The sequence below is a fragment of the Lingula anatina genome, chromosome 5 (assembly GCF_051362555.1).
Source record: "Lingula anatina isolate TDL-2025a chromosome 5, LinAna3.0, whole genome shotgun sequence".
Classification (NCBI taxonomy): Eukaryota; Metazoa; Brachiopoda; class Lingulata; order Lingulida; family Lingulidae; genus Lingula; species Lingula anatina.
In genome coordinates this window covers 15,951,098-15,977,018 of record NC_141771.1, presented here as the reverse complement: position 1 = coordinate 15,977,018, position 25,921 = coordinate 15,951,098, and the positions used below count along the sequence as shown (strand labels likewise).

The 25,921-nt window shown below is 37.7% G+C and overlaps 2 protein-coding genes and 1 long non-coding RNA gene across 3 annotated transcripts; 2 read left to right on the top strand and 1 right to left on the bottom strand.

Moving 5' to 3' along the window:
* Nucleotides 1–300: 300 nt before the first annotated feature.
* On the top strand, nt 301–5,362 carry LOC147761728 (uncharacterized). The gene is made up of 4 exons (XM_087014055.1): nt 301–1,199; nt 3,207–3,344; nt 4,728–4,889; nt 5,204–5,362. The coding sequence occupies exons 1-4, from the start codon at nt 597–599 to the stop codon at nt 5,360–5,362; spliced, it is 1,062 nt and encodes a 353-aa protein (XP_086870181.1). The 5' UTR covers nt 301–596.
* Nucleotides 5,363–8,329: 2,967 nt separating this feature from the next.
* Nucleotides 8,330–17,156, top strand: LOC106181792 (gamma-aminobutyric acid type B receptor subunit 2). Its single transcript, XM_087014054.1, has 11 exons — nt 8,330–8,546; nt 9,104–9,235; nt 9,760–9,847; nt 10,188–10,268; nt 10,932–11,082; nt 11,616–11,748; nt 12,496–12,606; nt 13,377–13,499; nt 14,427–14,593; nt 15,202–15,361; nt 15,925–17,156. The coding sequence occupies exons 1-11, from the start codon at nt 8,514–8,516 to the stop codon at nt 16,435–16,437; spliced, it is 1,692 nt and encodes a 563-aa protein (XP_086870180.1). The 5' UTR covers nt 8,330–8,513; the 3' UTR covers nt 16,438–17,156.
* A 4,008-nt stretch (nt 17,157–21,164) lies between these two features.
* LOC106165087 (uncharacterized) lies at nt 21,165–25,115 on the bottom strand. Its single transcript, XR_001238644.2, has 3 exons — nt 24,924–25,115; nt 24,563–24,674; nt 21,165–24,075 (listed from the first exon to the last, which is right to left on the bottom strand). It is a non-coding gene; the product is annotated as an uncharacterized LOC106165087 (long non-coding RNA).
* Between the last annotated feature and the right edge of the window lie 806 nt (nt 25,116–25,921).

Genomic DNA, 25,921 nt, shown 5'->3' with positions numbered 1-25,921 from the left:
GATACGGATGTTGCAGACTGCGATATAAATATTCCTTTCATAAAATTGAAACAAAAAACGTCTGAATCCTCCAACGAAGAGAAAGTTATTTAGCCGAAGCAAAACGAAGACGAAATTAAAGCCGATGCAAAATCTCGGAATCGTTTGTTCGACGATTATAGTGATTATACATAACAACCACAATCTTTGATTATCTCAAATAATGATTTTAATATTCCGATGATTACCAATATTTGTGCTTTATTACAGCAAGGGCTCAATCCAAGCTATCCGATCACGTGACACCCATATGCTTACAAGGTAAGGCACGTCGTGTATAAACTGCATTTCCCAAATGTCAGGGCAATCGGTGGCTTTATCATCTGACTAACTGCCAATCAGAATTGACCGGGCAATCTTTTGTCCACGGGAACAAAAGCAACACGTTTTCTACGAGAGCTACCGCTTTAATTGACATTCTTAGACATATTCTCGGACATCGCTTCTGCGTCAGTGTGCTTGGCGCTTCTGCCTCTGCATGGTTAGATGCGGGCAGTGTATAAGATAATTTTGCAGACAATCATCTCATCAGTACGTTATCTCAATGCGTTTCTGTGATGTTGCCAGCAGGCAAAGCAATCGCCATTGGCGTCGTCTTGTGTTCGCTGTGTATAATCGGGTCCTTGTCTTTAAACATTACAAGCGTAACGCCAACAACATTTCCAACGTCCGCAGATAGGACTGAAACCATTGCTAGCGTTACAGATGAAGATGTTATGCCCAAAGCCAACGTTTTAACGCCAGACGGTTCCCTCGATGATCCTGACGATGTAACATCCAGTACCCAGAGGACGAGGGGTGCACGTGTAAACCTCCAAAATCTAGGACAGACGACGGAGGTGACTTCGGCTTCAACTTCGTTGGTGGAGATAACATCAAGTCGAATCAAGGCAAACACCACGCCAAACAGCAGTCCGATGTCGGGCACACTTTCACCTATGGCACCAACAAGGAAGACGAAAACCTTCGAGGAAAACAGTACTCGAACACCCGTTAAGATGCGAAACATTACCTTGGCCATCTTTTCGGAGATCGATGTGGTAGAAGGCTATAATAGCGCTGGGATCAACCCCGCTCTTGAGCTGGCCATTTACGACGTCAATAAGAATGACTCCGTGCTGCCAGGGTTCTATGTGGACTACGTGCTAATGGACACTAAGGTTTGCTTCCCTTTATTGTTTTTTATTTCCTTTAATATTCAATATGCGTGATATTGAAATGACGATGTGGTTTTCCTGATGAGTAAGTTGATCTTCATATTTTGTTTCTTCAGTTTCTTTTGGTGATGTAGTTTAAAATTTGCACAGTTGGTTGATCACATGAATAAATAAATAAATAAATAAAAGTTTTTTTATACAGCATTGGTCAAAAAGGTTGTCCCACCCCCATTTCCATGTACTTTTATTTACAAATGATCACCTCACAGCTGGGAACTGTTAGAAATAGTGCTTTTTATTACGGATACCATGTATAACATGATTAATGGTTAAAAAAAAATACAAAATAGTGGTGAAAATATACACATTTTATACCATTTAGTAAAATTTATAAGAGGTACCCCCTCAAATCGACTGTTTCACTGTGACTTCTAAAGATGTATAGAAATGACTATAAAATTGAAAAGAAGCCATCAAATGTCACCAAATTCACACACAATTAGCATTAAGGTGTGCTCATTAAAGATCACGTGCCTAACAGCGTGTGCGTCTACCGCGTACTGCAATTATCTCCTGTAGACGGCGCGACAAGCCTTCAACATGGGTAACAATTCTGTTATGTGGGATATTGTCCCATTCATCCTAAAGAGCGTGGCGGAATTGGTCAAGATTATTTAGGAATTGGTTCTCCTCTGCAATGCACATTCCAATTTATGCCACAGGTGCTCAGTAGGGTTAATATCAGGACTCAAAGACGGTTGTCCCATCCTCAGAGCCCTGTGTTTCTGCAACAAATCGTTTGCCAGACGAGAGCTGTGAGCAAGTGCGTCGTCACAATGAAGCCAGTAGTATCCCTGAAGTCACCTCTTGCAAATGGAGTGATTTTTGTTGAGAATATTACATCAAAATGCCCCTGTTACGTTTTGTTCCAAAAGGAACAATGTTCTAATACCATGGGTTTGGAATGTTCTCCAAAGCCGGATTGATCTAACACCTCAGGCGATATTATCCTGCACACACCCTTCCAAGAGGCATTTTTTAACATGTCTATGGACCCTCTTTGACCATCGATGGGATACAAGAAATAATTTGATTCTGCATCAAAATCAACTTCCTTCCAGTGATGGATGGCCAGGTTCAGGTGCCTGTGGGATCACTGAACATAGCATTCTCAGCTGATATCTCATTCCATCTTCAAGAACTGACTTTGGGGTTAACTCCAGGCTTTATCATGACTGCACACTTGCTCACACCTCTCGCCTGGCAACTGTTTGTTGAAGAAACATAATGGTCTAAGGATGGAACCACCATCTTTGAGCCCTGATATCAAACTTACTAATCAACTGTGACATGTATTGGAGTGTGCAATGCAAAGGAGAACCAACCCCATAAAAACGTGGACCAGCTCCCCCAACTTGTTTAAGAAGAATGGGACAATATCCCACAAAACAGAATTGTAACCCGTGTTGAAGGCTTGTCGCGCCGTCTACAGGAAATAATTGCAGTACGCGGTAGTCGCACACGCTGTTAGGCACGTGATCTTTAATGAGCACACCTTAATGCTAATTGTGTGTGAATTTGGTGACATTTGATGGCTTCTTTTCAATTTTATAGTCATTTCTATACATCTTTAGAAGTCACAGTGAAACAGTCGATTCGAGGGGGTACCTCTTATAAATTTTACTAAATGGTATAAAATGTGTATATTTTCACCACTATTTTGTATTTTTTTAACCATTAATCATGTTAGACACGGTATACGTAATAAAAAACACTATTTCTAACAATTAACAGCTGTTAGGTGATCATTTGTAAATAAAAGTACATGTAAATGGGGGTGGGACAACCTTTTTGACCAATGCTGTATAGTAATTAACGAATAACTATAAATAAATAAATAAATAAATAAATAAATAAATACTCAAAAACTATTTATGTATCATTCATTATTGTATTATATTCAATGGTTTTCTGGTCTCGCCTTTTGAGATGTCTTATTTCCTGTTTCAGTGTAACGAAGGCGTGGCCGCCGCAGCCTTAGCAAAGATGCTCCAACAACCGCCACAGAAGATCATGGTGATCGGAGGAGGCTGCAGTGTTTCCACCCAGGCCACTGCACAAACATCGCCATTTTTCAATCTTGTTCAAGTAAGTGTACTAATAGGGTCGTTTTACGGGATTATGTTTATGCCACGAAAAAAATGTAATTGGAGATTTATCAATGAGAATTTTGTAGTGTTGAAGGGTTTTTGTACCGTTGAGGTAAATGTACGAATTTTAACACGTTGACGAAGTCAGGATATGATTTTTTGGGTTCTAAGTTTCTAATTTGTGGGACACTCTAGTTATTGAGGTTGAGCCTCGTGAATTTCACTCGTAACAGCACGTGCAAATTTGAATTTAAGAGCTGTAAAATAAGGCTATCGTCAAAATTATTTCAGCGGCGGTTTTGGAAGATCATACTTAGGTAATTGAGGGATAACTATTGAATTTTCCTGGAAAGTTAATTTTTGGCTATATTTTAATGGTCATATACGCACATATTTAGTGGCTGGACTTAATAAGATGTTATTCTTGTCCACATGCACAATGAGAGCAAGAGATAAGAGCACGCACTCTTACGTAATTTTATGAGAGTTCTGAATATTTTCTAAAAGAAAATTTATGAAGAAGATGAGAAAAAAGAAAAAAAAAAAAAAACAACAAACGAAGAAAGTAGGCTTGATATACTGTTATTATTTCAGAGTGGCTGGATTTCAAAATGTGATGCTTCGTGCCGCTATAGGTAGTATTTGAATATTGTTGTTAAATCTATTGGAATACCGCTAGGAATCACGCAAAGTCGAATGGGAAATGTCTGTCTGTCTGTGTTTTGGTTGAACTTGTAATTGATCGGAACCTAGTTAATTCAAAACTATTCAGTACAGGACCATCTGGATTTAAGTTATCGGAGGTCAGAGACATGCGAATACGTATCCTTTACCTCCGTACAGATTTTTCAATCAGATTCTAGCTGTTTACTGTTAGTTAGCTCTGTTGAATTGACCGAGTCTCTAATCGAATTACTCCCGCGTGGTGTAAAATAGTTCGCTTTGTTGAATGTATTGTCAATCCGAATGACCCATAAGACAGAATTGAGAAGAACGCATGAGATATTTGACTCACATGTGACGTGCGCAGAAGGAAAAACAATTTCCTGAATAAAGATATCGGATAAAAAAACAGGGGCGGATTGAGGCCGTCTTCTGGGTCTTCCGGAAGACGGTCAGATTTTCAAGTTTACACTGACGGGTATCTATTCTTTTTCTGTCGGAAGACGGTCAAAAATAGAAGATGGATCAACAAATATAATTTGGAAGACTGTCAGAAAATAGCCCTGGATCCGCCCCTGAAAAAGGAAGGCAACAACATAAAAGTACAATGCTGCCTCGCATGTTCTAATTCCGTTCATACCATATGTTTTTTCTTTTCTTTTTCTTTCTTTTTTTTTTTTCGCGACATGAATTTAACACCAATCATTAATTATTCCAGATATCATACGCCGCAGCGCGAATCAAACTATCAAGAAGAGACATCTATCGGACGTTTTGGAGAAACATACCAACAATGTTGTCGCACTTCATAGGATATAAATTCATCATAAACTATTTTAAGTGGAAACGGGTGGCCACCATTGGGTACAAATGTGAAGAGGTGTGAAAAAATACGATTTTTGTAAAAAAACAACATGGTGTTAAATTAATTTCTTTGTCTTGTAAAATGGCCTTTGATAATAATGTAAAATGTCGTTTGATAGCTAAGAATTTATCCTTTAGCAATTATGAAGGTCTATCACTGATTTGAATACGCTATATCAATTTTATATCAATTAAATTCTTCTTCGTCGTCCATTTGTTATTTTAACATAAATGTAGTATCTAAGAATTTTGAAAAAAAAACAAAAACAACAACTTCAAATCACGTTTTTAATAAATTATAATTTAAAACATTTTTTACCCACTTTTCAGGGCCTGATAACTCTTCACGAGCTTTTTAAACGCAGCGGCATAGAGAACATTGCCTACCACACCATTGACGAGGGCGGCGAACTCTCCGACGTGCAGATGCAGGATTTGAAGGCACGCTGTAGCAAACATACATACAAACACACTAACAAACATACCTAGGACCCAAAATCTTCCTTCCTAGCACACACACACACACACACACACACGCACACCTCTACCTCCTTCTCCCCTTTCATAACTAACCCAAGTTTCACAGTTGTCTTTTCCATATTCTCATTTTGATACATACTGCTGAGAAGTGCCTCATTGACAATGAAGCAGGATTTTTATCAATATGGAAGTTGTCATTCTGTTTTCATCCAAGTTTCACTGACGTCACGGACAAGCTCTTCATTTTCACGTCTTACGGCAATTACTGAGAAACGCCCCATTGATATGATAGTGAAGTAGAAATCTTATTAATATGGAGATGGAAATTTAGAAAATAGAGAAGATTCTACATGTTAGATGAGCAAAAATATTCATTTGCTTGGTAGTTGGATTACAAATGAAGCTTACGGTAAACAGATCTCACATATCAGTCTGATGAAGGCCTACACCCAGGTTGACCGTAAGCTAACAGTATGAAAGATTTTCGGCTCGTGTCTGATAATTTTCATTTATGTATATATGTATATATTTTCAACCTAAGATTGCCTTTAAGCACAACGCCCCTACTTGATATTTTTCGCCCCAGTTTCATAGACGTACGTACGTCACGAGCAGGTTCTTCATTTTCACATCTTCACATAAATGTCTGCGAAGTACCTCCACGATAGTGAAATGGGAATTTTATTGATTCGGAGCTTTGAAAATGAAGAAGCTGTTTTAACTTCTAGATAGTGTGATAATTATGACGTAAAGGGATGTGCGTGTAAGTGATTTGATGAACTTGCTGTCAGTTTCTCACATCAACATAAAGTAATGAATATAATGAACATTGTTTCAAGAACGAAGGTTATTTTGCCAATAGTTCTCCTTAATATACTTGTATAGCAAGAGATAAGATTTACCCACTCCAATATTACATCAACGTGCATATCTGTTAGGTTTCCACGGGGAGAAATACAAAGCAAAAGAAACTGTTCAGCGTGTCATTTCACATTTGTTTCAGAATCCGCTACAAACTATTCACCGATTTTTTTTTCAATTGCAGAACCGTGACGCACGTATCATAATATTTGATGGATATGAGCAGACATTGCGCAAAATCATGTGTAAGGTAAGTTTCTTGTTCCCCACATGGCTGTATTCCCAGAGCTTTTAGATCGATCTATCCCCGCGGGGAGTCTCACTAGATTACTGTCACATAATCCAGCTTAAATGTCCGTCCCGCCTACTACAAGCTGTAAGGGGGTAATTAACTTTCGTGTCCGCCCGACTGACAGCTATTTAGCGTGAACCCCCAGAGGGTTAGGTCGATCTAAAGTAGATCGATCTAATCTCTGTAAATGGGGTCTATGGCATCGCCGTAACACCATTCACTCTGGCACTTACTCCCATAAAAAAACAAGTTGTCGTTCATCTTAAATAAACTGATCACAGTGATTATAAATTTACATGGTGTGACAGGAATGGTAGTCCTAGGAATGGAAGTCAAGGATCCCATGTGATTTGTACAGGTTAGGGTTAGTCGTGGTATTGGACGAATGTCCCCTGTACAAAGTAATAATGGGAAATGGACTACGGTTCCTAGCGGACAATATCTGCCACACCTGCCATATCGGTCTGCCCAGGGGCGGATCCAGGATTATTTGAAGGGGGTTGGGTTCGGGGCCCTTCGGTGGACCATTTGGTGCCATTTGGTAAGGTTTTGAACTATGGTTCAGCTAGTGAAAATTCTAATTTCAAGAGGGGACCAATGGTGTGATTTTTTCAGACATCGAAGGGGGGGGGGGGGTCAGGACTCCCCTGACACCCACCCCTAAATCTGCCACTGGGTATACCGATAGGGGTGGAGATTTACAGCATTGGATAAATCGTAACATGATCTACCTAACGAATGAAAAATAGATAAAAGGCAGATAAAGTTATGTAAGAATGATGTTAACTCACACGATGGACAGTTTGCACTGTAAAATGCAGTTTCAGTCACTATTGCTATGTTAAATTCGTTCATATGTGATTGTTTTGACTAATAGAAATTATACTATGTTCACTCCAATGCCTGTAAACTTCATCATTTTTTAACCTCCATACTTACATGAACCTGTCTGACTTTGGTATATTGGCAGCCATGGCCATGGCGTTTGGAGTTTACTAATTAAGCCAATTACAGATGTCTAGGCATCTAGACATCTGGCTTCCGTAGTTCATTGGTGGTTGGTGCGGTAAACTTGAATTAACTTGCGTTAACAAGTGAGCATTAAAAAAAAAAAAAAAAAAAAAAAAAAAAAAAAAAAAAAAAAAAAACATGGCCAATTTGTGCATTTGTGCAACTCAGGCAATATATACATGCATATATATGTATCTTCTCATGGTGGTAGGCTTATCGTTTTGGCATGAGCGGTGGAAAAATCGTATGGATGTATTTCGGGTGGTTCAATTATGATTGGATGCTGATCAATGATACGTCATGCCACGCCGATGAGATCAAAGCTGCCGCCGAGCACGCGCTGACCTTGAAGGAGATCATGACCTTTGAGGAGTTCACCAAAGGTCGACAAACCGTGAACGGTCAGGTGAGTTTATTGGGGAGGGAGTCTAGAAGTGTTATAACATTTGATAGTTTTATTAGTGAAGAATTACACCAGCTGTGCTATGTTATACAAGTAAAGTTATTTTTACTTTCATCAACAGATGAATGCTGACATTATTTACCTCCAATATTTAGATGTCTATCAGAGCATCTTCATCAGGTGAAATATATTAGCCACTACTCAGGAGATATTCTCGTCCCCCCATTTCAATATTTAGCTGTTGATTGAGAAAAAATACTTTATCTTTATGGCAGGTTAGGTCAATTCTGAAGAAATCAGAATTTTCCTCTTGCTTATACTCTAGGACACTCTCGGTCATAAAGGTTGTCGCACCTTCAATCCCACGTACTTCTGTTTACACAGCTTAAATTTGTTGCATATTCATTCTTGTCTCAGAACTCTTCAAGCCACGAGATAAAAAAATATATTGATCATAGTTTTGTATTGTATTTTACGTCTAGGATTACTCTACCTATGAGAGGAGATATAAGGAGTGGCCAAGTTATGCTGAATACGGACTGAACGAGTATCATGCATATGGATACGATGCCATATGGGCCGCCGTTTTGGCTATGCATTCCGCTATACCCATTATTGCACAGCAGGTACTTTACATTTGTATTTATATTTATATTCAAATGCATACAGTGCGGATTAGATATTTAAATTAAAAAAAAATAATATATAAATAATAATAAAAGAAATAAGAAAGAAAAATATGATTAAATTAATAAAGAAATAGATTTTTAAAAAGATCAAATAAAAGGAGAAGATCTAGTAATTTCAATTTTTCCTAATCAAGAAATTCAAAATAAATTAAGATCTGTAAAACGGGTATTGAGTTCATGTTCGTGATATCTGAGTCTCTTTCGTGATGTAAACAAACACAGGTGAATTTCACTTGCAACGTAGAAATGAATTTTATGAAGAAACTGCAGTTCCACCTGAATAAACCAAAGTCCGTTGATAGATAACCGCGTACCGGGGAGGCCTGAAGCGGTCTTCTGGGTCTTCCAGAAGACGGTCAGATTTTCAAGTTTACATTGACGGGTATCTAACTTTTCTGTCGGAAATCGGTCAAAAATAAGGGGTGGATCAACAAAGATAATTTGGAAGACTGTCAGGAATTTCCTCTGATTCTGCCTTTCTATTTTTTATTCAGAATGTCACAGAGATTATAGACGGGGAAGTCGTGACCAGACCAAAGCGCCTCGATGACTTCACGTACGAAGACAGCCACATGCTGCAGGTGTTCATGAAGGAATTGGACAAAACCAACTTCACGGGAATGACGGTCGGTATGAGTGAGAAAACAAGCTGTACAGAAGTTCCATTGGGGGGGGGGGGGGGAGGGGACTAGTGGTCACAGTTCACGGGGAATAAAATCATCAATTCACAAATCACGGGAAATAACCTGACCTCTGTCCAAGGGGAAACATTTATTCACTCTTCATAAAAAAAAATGCAATAAGTGCGAGTTAAAAGTCACGAATCACAGAATGTAATTATTTCATTTCACGAAGGACAAAGAACAAAAAGTCGCATTTACTAATCACGGGAATGGGGTGTTTCACTAATCACGTTGAATAAAATAGAGGTTTCACGATTCACGGGAAAAAAGTGGTTTTCACGGGCAGTGAAAATACCCACTGGGACCCTCTGTGTGTACACCAAATCTGAATTATTGGTATTCCGTTTGTTTAGTTTTATATCAAAATGATCGGTTACTCGTTCAAACATATCGATACCAAGCCGTTATCTTCTGCATGTTGAAATTAAGCTTTGTTTATTTATCTTTTCTCTTTATTTAAATTTCAGGGTCCAATGATGTTTTATGAGAACGGTAGTAGACCCTGGCAGTTGGAGGTTGCTCAAGTACAAGGTATTGTGCTGCCATCTAACGTATGTTCATGATCATTGTTTAGCCACCTAGTGTGCATTTACTGGTATGATCATTGTGTTGCCATCATAGTGTCGGACCAGCTCCGTCATTTTAATATATATATATATATATATATATATATATATATATATATATATATATGTATTTAAAATTTCTCGTATGTGCCCACTAGATAGCGAAATTGCCTGCCAAATGGCGACCACTTTTATCATAGTGGCGCTCTTGTTAATACATGTATATGTCACTACAGTCACTGCGTCGAGTGTGACGCTTGATATAAAACTGATTCCCTAATTAAACCACATTGAAAAAAAAAATACAACTGAATAAATGTTTATTTCAGGTTCAGTACAAGTGGTAGTCGGCCGTTACAACGAGATCACCAGAAAAATCTACATCAATGATTCCATGCTGAAGTGGCTCGGTAGGTGGCTGTTTTTTAAAAAACTTATTACATAAGATATAGATACTAAGTTCAATTTGTACTTGTGTCTATATTTACTTCTGAAATCTATAGAAAGACAGTCTAAACGTGTCTGGCCAAGAATTTAGAATAAGAGTTTTTAATTAGAAAGAATCAAAGTGCACAAGCATGGATTTGACGAAGTCGAAGAAAATTACCATTTTTTTCTCATAGCAAATTTGATTTGGCGCGAAAATTCCGGATAGATTACCTATATCTCTTATAAATCGAAAAAACTATAGGGCTTATCTGTGAGCCACAAGGAAGCAAGGTATACATGTAAGTGTGTGTGCGTGTGTGTGCGTGTAGGGGAAAACCACGTGTCCTCTGGACTAAGTGGATCCGATTTTGATCGCGTTCAGATTCAAGCACCGTATCAGCTGGATCGATCCAACCCTGATTGGGGATTCTCGCTAAATCGCATTCTGTGTAACCATGCTTAATTGTCATACACGCCCCCCCCCTTGCTTAGCTACTTAATTAGTTAAAAGCAACTTGAGGAAGCATGTCAGACACTTAAGCCGATTACAGAGATTGCAATTAAGGAAAATCTCCTGCAGAGATGGACCGATCCAGTTGTACGATGGGTTTATCTGAACGCTCCCCATGTTGATTTTTTTCTAGGCGGGAAGGTGCCTCCGGACCATACTCCCGTCGTCGTGACCACCTCCTACGTCAACGCACTCCTTGCCGTCGTGATCACCAGCCTTGCTGGAGTCGGAGTTCTAGTGGGGTTGTCTTTACTGGGTTTCAACGTAATGTTCAGGGAGCACCGGTGCGTAAGAGAGTACACTAAATCCCATTGCTGTATATCGATAGATTGTTGATCTCACTGTAATGATCTTAGTTAAAATCGACATTTAATTAGTTATTTCAGTTCTGCTGCATTCACAGATAAGCCATCTTCTTGACAGGGATAAGGTAATTGGCGGAATTTATAGATCTGTTATCAAATACTAGTTTTATGAAATGACTCTTACGATATTAAGTACAATCGCACACGTGTGTGCAGGAGTTCACGCAAATGCACACGCACACAAACACGCACTCACAAGCACACTTCCGAAATGTAAAAATTTTGGGAATTTTTTATAATTGTGTTAATTTTAAAGTCGTATCTTTGTTATTCGTGGTCAAAACAGATGTTTTTGTATTTGAGTGGATATGATGAGCCATAATATATGAAAAGGTTGCCAAGTGATTATTCCCAGAACTCGGCTTCAGATTATATTTGTGTATCGGTTCACTTACAGTACATTCGAATATTCGTTCATTTATTTGTAAGACATTTCTTTTCAATTGCCATAGACACATCAAGCTCTCGTCGCCAAATTTGAATAACGTGATAGTGAGTGGTTGTATCGTGGCGTTTTGCTGTGTGCCGTTCGCTGCCTTAGATACACGTCTTGTGCCTGCTGAGAGCATGCCAATAATATGTATGGTGAGTTTTTTTCTAATACTACAAAAAAAGGACTTTATAAAATAAATTTAGTATCCGGTGTTTCGGCGTTGTGAAATACAGCAGGATAAGTCAAATTGGCGATTTTTTGGATTTTTCTCCAAGACAGCGATTCGTTTGATGCCTTACCGAAGCAGGTTTTGCAATATTTCGCTTGTTCGCTGGTCTTCATTTTCAGTTGTCTTCATTTCATTTCCAGAATCACGTTCAAATTTTATTAGACACGTCAGAGTCCCATAATTGACACCTTTCATCACAGTTATTAGTTTTAAGTATAGAGCGTTAATACAGAGGTAGTTATTGTGACATATTATATCAATCATTACACAAGTACCATACCACAATTGCAGGTAATGGTTCATCTCAACCCAATTATATTAAGCGTTCGTGTCAATTGTGTTAGGCAATTCTATGGTATAAACTATAACTAGATACATGTAATTATAGTTTATGAAGGCGTCATGACATAATGGTACCAACGCAGCGGACTCATAATGTTGGTTGATCGATGCAATATCACTTTGTTCGTAAATTAACTATTTAGCTCTGTTTTGGCGACCGTTTCAACGTTTGGTGGTCATTTCTACCAAGAGAGGCGTGTTTATGTGGTCTTCGAAAAATCACCATGAAAATAAAATAAAATATGAAATTTAGACGTGGAAAGCGAAGAAGAAAGCGACTACTTTATTAACTGTTGTTGACACAAACAGGTCTGGTTTTCTGTTTCAGCTCTCTGGCTGGTTGCTGTCCATAGCATTTAGTCTCGCGTTCGGCGCCATGTTTGCCAAGACATGGCGTGTTTATGTGATCTTTGGAAACAAGTCGGGGAGAGTGAGAAAGGTAGTAGCGCAATTTCATGTTTTATTTTGAAATGGTAAAGATCATATGTTACTTTGAATTGCGAATTACGTGGAATACGAAGAGAGATGGAATTTACACTGATCGCATAGGAAAAAAAATGCTTGAAGATGTAACAATTGTCTCCCATTATCAAACTTCGTTCTTTTAAGGAAATCAGTGTTGCCCCATGAAATGTTACTCTCTACCAGGGTGGCAGATATTATAGGGTAAACCTTGGCAAATGACTGTCTATTTATCTGAAGACATATCTTGTGAAAAATCAATCTGTCGCCCTGGTAGAAGGCAATCAAATGTCATGTCATGCCCATTGCCGTATCTAACAATGTTGGTGACACTGGACTTCCACCAGGGGCGGACCCAAAGATATTTTCTGACAGTCTTCCAAATTATCTTTGTTGATTCATCCTTCATTTTCGACCGTGTTCCGACAGAAAAAATTAGATACCCATCAATGTAAACTTAATATCTGACCGTCTTCCGGAAGACCCAGAAGACGGCCTAAATCCGCCCCTGTCCACAATTCTCTGTGTCTAGCTTTCTCGACCAGCGTCCTCTTTAGAGAATATACCTCTCCTCTTTGAATCCATTCATTTAGAATTTACATTCAAAGTATCTGCTGTATATAGTACCTAAAGTCCCATCGAATACTTGGTTTATTTTCATCATCGATAAAAAAACTGCTGTTTTAAAAACTTTGCATTTGGGGATACATTTAATGAGAAATATTTCACCGATGCCCTATTTTTCAGCCTCTTCACGACAAGCACCTGTTGCTGTGGGTTGCTATTTTGGTTATGATGGACGTGGCCGTAATGACGTCATGGGCATTAATTGATCCAATGAAGCTGGGTTCGGAGAACGATACTGCAACGGTGGGTATACACTAAGAGATTTAGGACGGCAAAGCGAGGCTAATATTTTAATATTTAAAATTAGTTAATGGGGAAGATTTTACTTTAAGAAGAAAAAAATAATCGTTTTTGTCTCGTTTCACTTTTAGTATACACTGTTTTGTTTCTTAGATCGCATTCACAAAATAAAAAACACACCCACACGTAATGTTTTCTCAGCCCGTGTAAAGCAATGTTTGACCGCATTCACAACGATTTGAGCCAGGCTTTACAAATCCTGGGGACTAAATATGGCGGACGTACATGAAAGAAAAACCGCCTAATCTTTTAATAGTCTCTCCGCCTCTCACACGCCTCCCCACACGTCGTCCCTGCGGGGGACAGTCATTAAATCTCGGCTCCATTGGGACGACACATGGGGAGGCGTGTGAGAGGCGGAGAGACTATTAAAAGATTAGGCGGTTTTTCTTTCATGTACGTCCGCCATATTTAGTCCCCAGGATTTGTAAAGCCTGGCTCAATTCGTTGTGAATGCGATCTTAGTATCCCTTTGTTTCATTTTATGAACTGGGGTATGAATATGTGGTTTGAGTTTAGGCCTACGACCAGAAATGTAAAGAAGGCGAAGTTTTAGTCTTTTTTCTCCCTTTACAAAGTGGTTGATTTGGGTTATTTTTGGCATATGGATTTTATTTGAGTTTCTATGGAAACTGCTAATGGTAATTTGTATGCGTTGCATAAAATGCGCAAGGCTGTGCCCTTGCTCTCTGAGGCCGCATTCAAAACAGTGGACTAACTTTTTCGCTGGTCAAATATCGCGTTCCGCTAACAGACACTGAATAGATTCCCCTTGGGGAAGTAGTTCAAGTGGGTCGGCCATATTTCGCCCTCTGTCTAGTTAATCCACAGTTCTTAATGCGGCCTAATTAATTATTTAATTTATTTTAGGAGAACGAGGAAGAACGTCTAGTAGTTAGACACGAGTTCTGTGTATCGGAACTGATGACCTATTGGATAGGAGGGTTGTTCGCGGAGAAGGTGCTGTTGCTGCTACTGGGATGTTTCCTCGCCTTCGAGACAAGAAAAGTCTACGTTCCCGAGTTGAATGATTCTAAGTAAGTGATACTGCGTTGAAAAACTCTAGAATTAAAGGCAGTAGTTTCTTAAAACTTTCATGTTGTGCGCTTCAGATTCATGCTTCGGATTCGGTCTAAAACTAAAATAAAGAGTGGTTTACTCTCCGAAGCTGACCGTATTATATAAATTGAAGGTATAAAATAATGTGATTAAAAGAAATAAACCTTCATGACACTACTGACAACGCAAAATGTACATTAATGTCTGTCAACGTCCAGCCACCTGCTGCATACAACACAGACTAAAGCATTTATATCATTCTTGTCCCCTCTCTTGTTTACCATAGAAGGACCAGAATCAAAAGTTTCTCGTTTGCACTGTATGGTCCGTGATACATTAAAAACGTACAACATAACTGTTTTTGGCTTCAGGTTAAATGTTTTCTCCTGTTGGAAGTTCAAATACCTAAAACTTAGCTGCATTTATCCGTCATATTGTTTACAAGAAAGTGGGAAGGCGCTCCTGGTATTTCAGGCAGGGTATAAAGCTTTTGTATAATCAGCATCAATTCCTTAGACTTTCGTCGTCTGGGGGAGTATTTTAGCCTTCTTTGAACCTAATTCAGCCTCTTCTTATCCTTGTACAGGTATCTAGGCATGTGTATCTACAACACCTGTGTTTTGTGCGGAGTGGGCGCCGCCGTCGGCATGATTATGTCAGAGAGGCCATCCATCGCATTCGCTTTCTCCACAATCAGCATCATAACCTCGGCCGCCATGACTCTGGGGTTACTTTTTGTTCCCAAGGTAAAGTAAGGGACCGTTCCCAGACCTTATCGTACTAGTTGTGGATCGATCCATCTCCAAGGGGTTTCTCGATTAATTGCGTTCAGTTGAAACGGCTTAAATGACTGTCACGCCTATTGAAGGTGCCAGGGGATAATTAATTATCATTAAGCAGCTTCAGTAGGTGTGCCAGACATCTAAGCCGCTTAAGCTGCAAGCAATTTAGCGAGAAACCCCTTGGAGATGGAACGATCCTGTTATAGCGATCTAGATATGGGAACCCAGTCTTAAACATATGACATAGACCACATTCCCACAGACACCATTTTTTCTTAACTTATGGTGCGAAATCGAATGGATTGGCCATTTTCGTGAAAGTCGGAAAAGGAGTCGGCCAGCGTATGCGCCTCTGCCTTCCCGCTGTGCGACTTTACACGTTAACGTTCGTGATCGCCTATTGGAAATAAAAAAGAAATAAAATAAACTAAAAATAATAATAATTAATATAAACGACAATCGTCTCTTACTCCTCATATGTTTAATCATTCATATTATTTATTTTTTCTCACTTTTGAATATTACAGATCAACTTTGTCCGTAGAGATCCAACGGGGGAATTGGGGCAGGGAGAATCGTCCACTTTCAACGCCAGCTTAAAGAACGCGGTCAAAGAAATGCCGTCCTGCTCGTCCATCACCGATAAAAGTGATATCGGTGGCAATAGCACTACTGCCAATCCAATCTCTTCAAACTCTCGGCCTTCTGCTAAGCGGAACTTCAGCGATAAAAAATCGTCAAAAAGCCAACGCTCAGACCCTGTGGAAACAATTTACGTTCTGAATCCTCTCGACGCTATGCGCATGCTCAATCCATCCCTCTCCCTTTCGTCGACAGTTGACATGACCGTGACATCCGGGTATGCTGGGAGCGTGCCGGGTTCGGGTCTCGTCGAGAAAACTCGGTCTTCTCCGCTGAATGACGCGTGCAGTTCAACGATGAGCATCACACTTAACCGGCACGTGCAAACATATACTGCAGACGCGCCCTCTACCGGGTTTGGAAATCTGGAAACGATCCACGAAGAAAGCAGGATATAAAGGAGGATTTTGAAACACCCCTTGTTTTATACCAAGCTATGTAGGATCTTAGTATAATTATATAGGCCTATACTGTACACATGTACCATACCAGTATCAGTTAATGTTTATTCAACACGAACTTTTTATCGAGTAGAAGGCACACTTGTATTTGTATTGTTATTGCTTCTTATTACGAAGGGAATTCGTATGTGTTGTAGCGAATAGTTTTATTTTAACCTAGAACGAGTCTGTATCCTACTGGTAAAGATAATATTATCTTTACGAAAGTTTCCTATAGACCGTCGTGTAGGAATCTTTAGGAATCCTATGTGACTACATAAGAAGAATTCTGTCGGATGTCCTGTAGGATTCCAATCTAGGAAACGTGACCTTTAGGATCTTATAGTCATTTTGGACCAACTTCCTATAGGACGTTCTCAAATACATCATTCATACAAGACAAGCCGGGTTTTTGTTACCGTTACTAGTACTAATATAGGCGAAACTGAAACGAGTTCCATAATAAGCAAAGATACCAGATCATTTTACAGGAGTAATTCCATGTTGTGGGGTAATTTACATATATTTTTGTATTATCTGATTTTTTCCATACGCAAAAACCGCAGGTCGGTATTTTGAATTGACATATTAGCTTAACTTATTGATAACCCAATGTTGATGTGATAATATATCTGACCCGGAGCGCTTTTAATCATATTGCAATCTTAGGTCCACAGACTGAGAAAAAAAAGCTTAGGGGAGGTGGGGGGGGGGGGGGGAGGGCAATTGTTAATGGTCTATTCTACTTGCAAACAGGCTATTCGTGCCGCCTTTGGTTCACGTGTCTATCCAGCCTGTATCAAATTTTAGCGACGTCTGAAGGACCAGGAGAGAGGACAAGTTTAGCACTTTTAGCAAAAAAAAAAAAAAAAAAAAAAAAAAAAACATGTAAAATAAAATGTAAAATAACTAGGGTGGGGACAATTGCCATCCCTCCTCGCCACCCACGGCCTACGACTCTGTCTAAAACGAACCCCTCTGACTTAATGATATGATTTAAATATCTAAAAAACGAGTATTTTGTGAAGTTTTGGTCTGAAGTTGATATTAGGATATCGTGTTAAGGTTATGTAGCATATTAAGTGTAATTTTTACGGCACATTTGCTTACAGTAAATCACATGTAATCGCATGCATTCCCAAGTAAATTATCAAACTCACCCACACATTCATTTGGTATTATATATAGAGAAAAAAGTCATTAAGCATCTTGTAATTGAACATTCACAAATAAATTTCTTTTCTTGCCACTGAAATTATAAACCCAGCACAACCTGCTAAGCTACCGATTGCATCAGAGAAGACTTCTTTTCCCACCAGATGGAGCTTTAGGAACTAGTTTGTCAAACAGCGAAAACTACTCGGTAGACAGCGTGCAGTGGACCTCATTTGGATAGCCAGTGACCTACATAATGCAATTTTGTTTTAGGGATGGGTAAGGGTCTGGGATATATTTACTCCTTGGATATTTTGATGTATGTCGAACACCAATGCGTTTTACATATTTTGAATCTAGTAAATTTTTAATCAAGTTACATCTGTCAGGTAGTGGTGACTGTTGAACAGAAAAAAATGGTTACTTCGGCCTACCTCGCCCCCCACAATACTACATGAACCTACCCTCTGAAAAGAGACGTGACTACTTCACTTCTAAGTGACCAGGGAATGGACACAAGGCGATCGAGATGCTTCTAAGTATGGAATATTATTTCAATTTCAACCGATTTGAACAGCGAAACCGTGTAAGATATTTAACCAGTATGTTGGGTTTGTAATGATGATGCATTTGTGATTCTATTTTCGAAAGTATTTTGTGGCATGCTAGCTTAAAACGGAGTCATTCCCCAATATTTTCCCCACGTGACATTTGGTTCCTCCATTAAGTCTTTGTTTCTTCACGTCTCATGAAAATTGCAATTGCACCTCGTGTTTACCTCCAGTATTTTGAAGTACGTTGTTAGATATATAGCAAAGGTAGCAAACGTTTTACGCGGAAAAATTGTCACGTGCACGTGAGGAAATGTTGTGAAGTGACCAGTTTAAAATCTTTGCCATTGGCATGTTGACATTTATAGTACGTGTAGTGAGAAGTTAATGGTAAAATGCAATATACTAGTAGGTATAAACATATAATTCCACTTCAAAATTATAGAGAATTACATAGGTATATTGGTTAACTTCAGTTTGGACTTGGGTGCGATTTCACAAAAAATTTATAATGCTTCAGTCGGTGAAAATATATAAGCGGAATTACAACTATGATACATGTAATTACTGTGACAAACTTTAAAATCCACTCTGTAAGGCATAAAGGATTTCGGTCTTGCTTTTGGCACTTAACTTTTCAATGCTTACAATTTCAATATCAGGCTATTCACAAAAGTTCAAAACTCTTTTTTTTTCAAAGGCATTTTCGTGCCATTTTTAGTTTATGACGTCACGAATTTAGCAGAGAAAATATTGAATATTTGAAATCTGGTATACTTTAGTTAGCGATATCATCTTTTTTCTGATAAATAAATCTGTCCCTTATGCCTTGATACATTCTTTTTTAATGAACAGTTTACGCGTGTTGCATGGCATTTTTAAAATGGTATTTTTGGAGATGTTCTTTAGGAAGACAGCAAGATACATGTATGTCTGAAGGTTTAATTCTATGGCGAATAAAATATTTGAAAAACGTGTTTTTGCTAGCTCAGAAAATATTAAGCACTGTGGGCATTTTAATCTTAAGTTTGAGCCCAGCATAAGAAATACTTCTAAAAACCCATGAAATTAGATGTTTTTTTGCTTCCTGGAAATATGTAGTTTGCGCTGGACCTTTATATTGACCAAATTCCAATTTTTTCATTCGTCAAAGTTTTAAAAATTATTTAATCTGTGAGACCGTTTTGGCTGTTTAACATTCTCGTTTTAGACATCCGTTGTTGAATTTAGTGTGCAAATTTTCATTAAAGCGCGACTGGTGACATTAGAATCTTAGAAGTTAAAAACGTGGTGTTAAAAACCTTAGTGTTTGTTTGAAGTTTAATGTTAGAATGAAAAGAAATAAAAACGATCAAGTCTTAATCATGTCTCAAACCTTGCTGTCTTCCTCAGAATAAAATATCTCTTAAGTTTTCTTTTGCGAAACTTTTCTGACTAATAAAGTCTGATTGGCGAATATAAGTGTAGTTGTTTTACTGTGCGTAGAATGGGAAAGAGACTTTCTTAATATTTTGGTATTCATGTCAGTTTGTTAATCAGAATTCTCGAAAAATATCCAGATAATTAACAAAGCGTTTAATAAGAATAATAAGCGAGTCAATTGTCTAAATTAAAGGATAGTGGAATGTAAAAATGGACCTTTTTATTGTACAATATAACTGACGCACGGATATTAATTTGTTGCACAGATTATTTTTCGCGTAAAGATGAAGGGACATTCATGTAATAGAAAGTTTTTTTCTGTTTACCAAATTCTACAGAATTCTTTTCGGCAATTGACCAAATCGACCAGCAGACACCGAGACAATGTTTTTTGTCTCGAATTTGGGATGATTTGATGAAAGAAAGTAGAAACTTTTTGAATTCTATATATTGTAACGGAACCTTTTTGGTTCATCTTATTTTTCAATTCCCGACTCAAAGCTGAAAATTATTTTACAAACGCTTTATGACATTTTTTGCAAAACTGAAAGCATGTCACTTTTTTCTTCGAAACGGTAATTCTCGAATTCCTCCATGGCATTAAATTTCAAAAAGACCGTTTATCGGAATAGTTTTCATATCACTTTTTGTTATAAAGAGACGCAATGGCAGCGAGTCTATGATATACTATAAGGGGCTATATATAAAGTTTTGAAATTCATGGAAATTTGGAGCATTTTTAATTTAGCACTCGATTATATCAGTTCGTTACTTGGCAGTTTTTATTTCTTACCAAATTCATGGGGATGGGGAGGGTACTTTGTCAGCCATTGCCTCTGAGAAGGAAGAAGTGACCAAATATATCCTTGTTTTTTAATGCATCGTTTTGTATTTTAATACATTGGAATGAGCCCAGCTATAAGTCAAGTAGTTTTGTTGGTAGTTTATTTGTAAAATTGAACAAATAGAAAGGTGTACATATTTCAGAAAATCTCTGATGTAACTTTGTCTTATATATAGTGAACAATGTTAATAATAATTTCTTTTAATGAAGCTTGGCAGAAAGATGCCTTAAATGTATTGATGTATATATGGAAATTTATTTTGCTCTTAATAAAACTTTAGAAATCTGTGAGAAATGCCTTAGTGTTTCATTGGCTCAGTGGGTTTCTAGGGGTTGGGGTTCGAATCCTGGGTTGGGAGTTTGGAAATAAGTAGATATTTTTCAAGAAGGCCTTTTTGAATTTCCGGTTGGTTACTATAAGAGAAAAGTCTACCAGGGGTGGGTGGGCGGGAACACTTAGAGGAGTGGACAGCACGCGCGACTCGGACACAGCAACACCAGGTTCAAAACCTGGCGCTTCTAGGTCCCAGCAAATTACCTTTTGCCAAAAAATTCTAAATAGGTAATTTAAACCACGATAGAAGGATTCTTTTACCTTCTTACGAACAAGCTGAGGCAGTGGCTCAGTGGGATAGACGACAGACTCGGAAGCAGAAGAGAAAGAGTTCGAGTCGAGCTGAAGGAGAAAGAATCAACACATTTTGACAAAAATCTAACTGATATAAGTTTATTACTTTTCTAACGAGTTGAAACAATTTCATTATTTACAATTAGACTAAATTAAAATGACATTTGTATTCTACATTAAAAGCAATTCCTATTTTAATTATTTTACAAGTCAAAAATGGAAAAGCTACGATCCACCAACAAGTCAGACATTCTATGCATTTTGAAAATCACTACTCAAACTACATTTTTATTTTTATATATAGAAACGATTCTGTGGAATGAAGCAGCCAACAATGTAAAAGCCAGAAAATAGAATTTACAGGGTTAGGTCCGATTAAAATTTAATTGAACTTTGTTCATTTATTTTATTTCATTGAAAAAATTGCGTAAACTCAGTAGTTCATTCGCATACGGGAATTCAAAATGCATATAATGTCATTCACCTCAAATATACAAACACTCCTTGTTCTATGTCGTCGCGCTGAAGTTCGCACGCAAAACCAAAGACTGAGCCAAAACAAATTATTTCTCAAAGATTTTTGGTTGTCCTACTAATTGATAGATATATGTAGCTCACATCAAATCCTAAAACATGTACATGTATCTGCTAAATTTTTTCCTTAGAAAACAAGTTTCACAGCTAAGCGTGCGAATCAGGAACGACATAAAAAGCATGGTGATTTTACAACTGTATCTAATCCATATCCATCTTAGGCATAATACACACAAGAAATTGAATACACAAAAATCAGCTTACTTGATATAACTTACCAACACATTGATTCAGAAAATACTGATAAATTTAACTCTGGTTCCCGGTGTTCAGTGATCAAGAGACACCAAGCATATATAACCCATTAGGACGTGTTGGACTGGCATAATATGCGCTTTTTTTTTTCAATTATCCTTTGACCTTACCAAATTGCAGAATTTTAGAAGTTGCAGAATTTTAGAAGTACTGTGTACAAGACCAACATAACATAGAACGCCTAGCTACAAAGTTTTGGTAAAAATTAGTTCTAAAAATGGCAAATAGGACAATTTTTTATGCGTATATTTTTATGAATGTCGATTTTTGATGTTTATTGAGAGAAACAAAATAACCATGAAAAATATTATGTTTAGATGATAATTTGGTAAAGTCGCAAATAATTGGCAATGTGAAAGAACTGCTTTAAAATAGCGATAGGCGTTGATAAAGTCTTATGAAATTTTCAAAAAAAAAAAAAAAAAAAAAAAAAAATCTTGTAAATTTCTCAATGAATTCATTCATATTGTACTTGTAGAAGATTGGAAAAAGTTGGTGGCCTTAAATCAATATCGTGGACATACTCGCTACCCCAAATATTAAATTTTCACAAAGGTATAATAATCAATTTGAGTTTGATAAGCAATTTTCAAAAATTCAAAGTGGAAAAGGTTATGATAAATGCCAGTCCAACATAGACATTTTAATGATAAAAGCTCCGAAATAATCCACTTATAATAATTAACCAGTTGTTTCTTGATGATAACCCCATTTCTGGTTTGTGATATTTGAATACACACGCTATCAAAACACCGAGAACCAAAGCAAGTTTATTCCTAGCATACGTCACAATTCCATTTTCACGGTTTTAAGAATACTTATTCAAAACGTGTGGGCAATTCTGCATTAACCTTGGCACATTTGTGCAGTTTCATAATACCGTTATTTCTGAAGCAAACCAGTCAAAGTTCTAATTTTTGCAGATCGTTATCTCGAATTTTTTTTACAACTTTACAAACAACATAGTAATAAAAGTCACCTATATGCACTAGACGTAATGATGTTGCGAATTTTGTTCCCAGGGTTTAACCTAATCAAGTTAAATGTTAGAGATCTATTCAAATGGAATAAAAACAAGTGCAAAGCAATATGTCTAATTGCAGATTTGCCCACACGATATACATTACCGCAAAAACAAAAACAAACAAACAAACAAAAAAATAAATAAATAAAAAACAATTGAAGGTCGTACTAGCACAGTACTCTTCCTGAACATTAGTGATAACTTTACAACAATCACTGCATTGATTATTTTCACACAATACTTACTTAAGCGAAGCACTTTTGTACTGACATAATTTCTCTTAAAATGTTATTTCACAAGTTTCGTTCCGGTTCCAGGAACCGATGGCCACCTTTTTTCCGAACTAAAAAAGTCACATAAATTAACCAAAACACACCATGGACAGATAGAGTACTGTGCTACGACATATAACTGTACGCGGACTCTTCATGGGACTTATCCCCCTATTCTACACCGACTGCGAATTCCACGAACTGCCAGGAATTGTCTAAGTTTAGAAATCGAGAGGAGTCGTGAAATTTTGTACATTTCAGGAAGACATTTTGTCCCTGTTTTGGCTTAAATTCACTTGCAAAATGAATGCTCAACATAAGAGAAGCTGAAGTACTTGGTCATAGAACTGAAGAATGAACATCAACAGGTGATAAATGGAAGACTGGTTTTAAACCAGTTTCGATTTCACTCTCTTTCAGAATTGCAAGAAAAACCAAATAAACTAGGATCAGTTAAGCGCTTTAATAATTTATCACGATTAAACTAAGTACCATGGGGTTTATCAATTCCTGGCGGTTCGTAGAATTCGTAGTGGGTGTGGAATATGTGCAGTGCAGGGTCGACACTTAATACAGATTTAAGCTCTTTCTTTTTTTCTCATATAAAGGTTCATGAATAAAATACTCGTTACGCGCGATGCTTCATCTGATACACGTGCATTTTGGCGAAAATTATTACCACCCAAAGCAAACTGTGCATTTCATATTAAATGTCAACCCTGCAAAAAGTCTAGATGACAAACGTCGGCAAGCGAGGCAATCGTGGCTCGCGATCGGGTACTGGCGAACACGAAACTGAGGTCTTTGGTGGAGGATGCTACCAATGTCCTTTCCAGGGGTGGTTAAAGTCACTGAAATTCAACGAAGGAATTCACATTAGCAAAACGATGCTTAAGGGTTTTCTAAAAAAGTGTATGATCATTACAAAAGCCAAATTTGGTACACGTGTTCTTGTATTAAACACATTACTATTTAAATTGTAAATCACACGAATAAACTTTTATACCCTGAACACACCTACACAACGAGTAAATTTTAAATTCACATTTATCATATCTAAAATTCACCCCCTCCCAGAGGTTTCGTTCGTTCTTTATGCAATTGATCACTAACGTGTAGTGTTGAAAATACTTGTGCCAATAGCATCATTTCCTTTCATTTCGTTGACATGTTTGGATCAACCCTTTTAAAACGTGTATATTTAGAAAGAGTATCTTGAACTAGTTTCTAGACTGTAATTCATTGTATCAAGGGACGGAACGTAAAAGAAATCAAGAAAAATCGCCGTAAAGTCAGCAGTAAAATAACAGGTCCATATGGAGCCGGAGATGTTATTACCTGTCTAGCCATATTACATCGTTGAAGACAAAGCGAGTTCAGACAGCTTGAAAGCAGCAATACGCCCTTTACTGGTTCAGTGGTTATATATATAGTGGCAAAAGCGTCCTCCCTGTCAAACAAAAGAAAATAATCTATTTTAGCCGCCTGTGCTCGACTTAGGAAAGGGCCATTGAAATATAATGTAACAAAATATTCATGTGGTTATCATGACTAAAATGTGGAACGCACTATTTACGGCAAATATCGTCAACGCAAATTAAACCTTCATTTTTTTACGTACACATATATGAAGGCCCCAGTCTACACACAGTACCTACAACAAATTGTTGCCAGTTTAGGTGTAAAACGTCCAGCTTACCTGTAAAATCCGTAGCATTTCGACATGAGGCTTCTTTCTTCGCCATCTCTTCTTTCTTCTCCTGACCTTGGTCGTATCTGAGCACCTCTCACCAAATTGCTCACCTGATTTTCATAACAATGTATATAGGCCATCCACTTTCCGTACGGAAGCCTCGATTTAAAATTTAGCCCTCCTTTTTTGTATTTTTCTTTTTTTTTAATTTGATATGGCATAATGGATCCTCATATTGTAACGGGGAGCGTGGTCTGTAAAGACCATTATGGCAAAACCAATCACGTTTTATCAGCCGTCATAATATCAAACAGGTTCCACAGATCACTGAATGAATCCAGCTTAATCGCTACTGCGGGATTGTGTTAGAGAAGTCAAAATGTGCTTTTCTCTAAATCGACGGCGTTGCCAACAGATTTATTGTTATATAAAAAAGAAAAACATATTAGCAGTAAATTATGAACTAGAAATCAAAGCACTTTAAAGGCGTTTCATTTCAATAACTTGTAAGTTGTCTTGCTTCAAACGGAACCCACAACGATGAAAAGTACAATGTCGTAATGACGTAATTTGGGTGACAACGTTGAGAGGAAGTTTTCTGTGACGTCAACAGACGTGTGCTCAGCCATTACACGTGACATATAACGTTATCATTATGACGTCACGTAACAAAACAATTGTTTCTAATTGTAAAGATTTTTTTCAGACAGGCTAAAAGACAGTTTAAGTTGGGTATAAATTTCACACTGTTGCCTCGTAAATAACGAAGGCAGGTCTTTTGCCGAGATGAATGAGGTAAGTGGCATTATTTGCACTGAATTATCATTATTATAAAAATGTACAAATGACGTTTTATTTGTGGCAACACACTTGAGGCGAATATTTTGCTGATTTTTTTATACTACCCAACGTAACTCGATTTCTGCCACATTGATGCAGAAAGAGATTAGATATGTATTTCATGCAAGTATAATAATAATAATGATAATAAAATAAAAATAATG

Coding starts and splice junctions, on each gene's coding strand:
- LOC147761728 (XM_087014055.1), top strand. CDS start 597: ATGTTGCCAGCAGGCAAAGCAATCGCCATTGGCGTCGTCTTGTGTTCG. Junction 1,200..3,206: donor ACGTGCTAATGGACACTAAG/GTTTGCTTCCCT, acceptor TTCCTGTTTCAG/TGTAACGAAGGCGTGGCCGC. Junction 4,890..5,203: donor TTGGGTACAAATGTGAAGAG/GTGTGAAAAAAT, acceptor CCCACTTTTCAG/GGCCTGATAACTCTTCACGA.
- LOC106181792 (XM_087014054.1), top strand. CDS start 8,514: ATGCATTCCGCTATACCCATTATTGCACAGCAG. Junction 11,083..11,615: donor GTAATGTTCAGGGAGCACCG/GTGCGTAAGAGA, acceptor CAATTGCCATAG/ACACATCAAGCTCTCGTCGC. Junction 15,362..15,924: donor GGTTACTTTTTGTTCCCAAG/GTAAAGTAAGGG, acceptor TGAATATTACAG/ATCAACTTTGTCCGTAGAGA.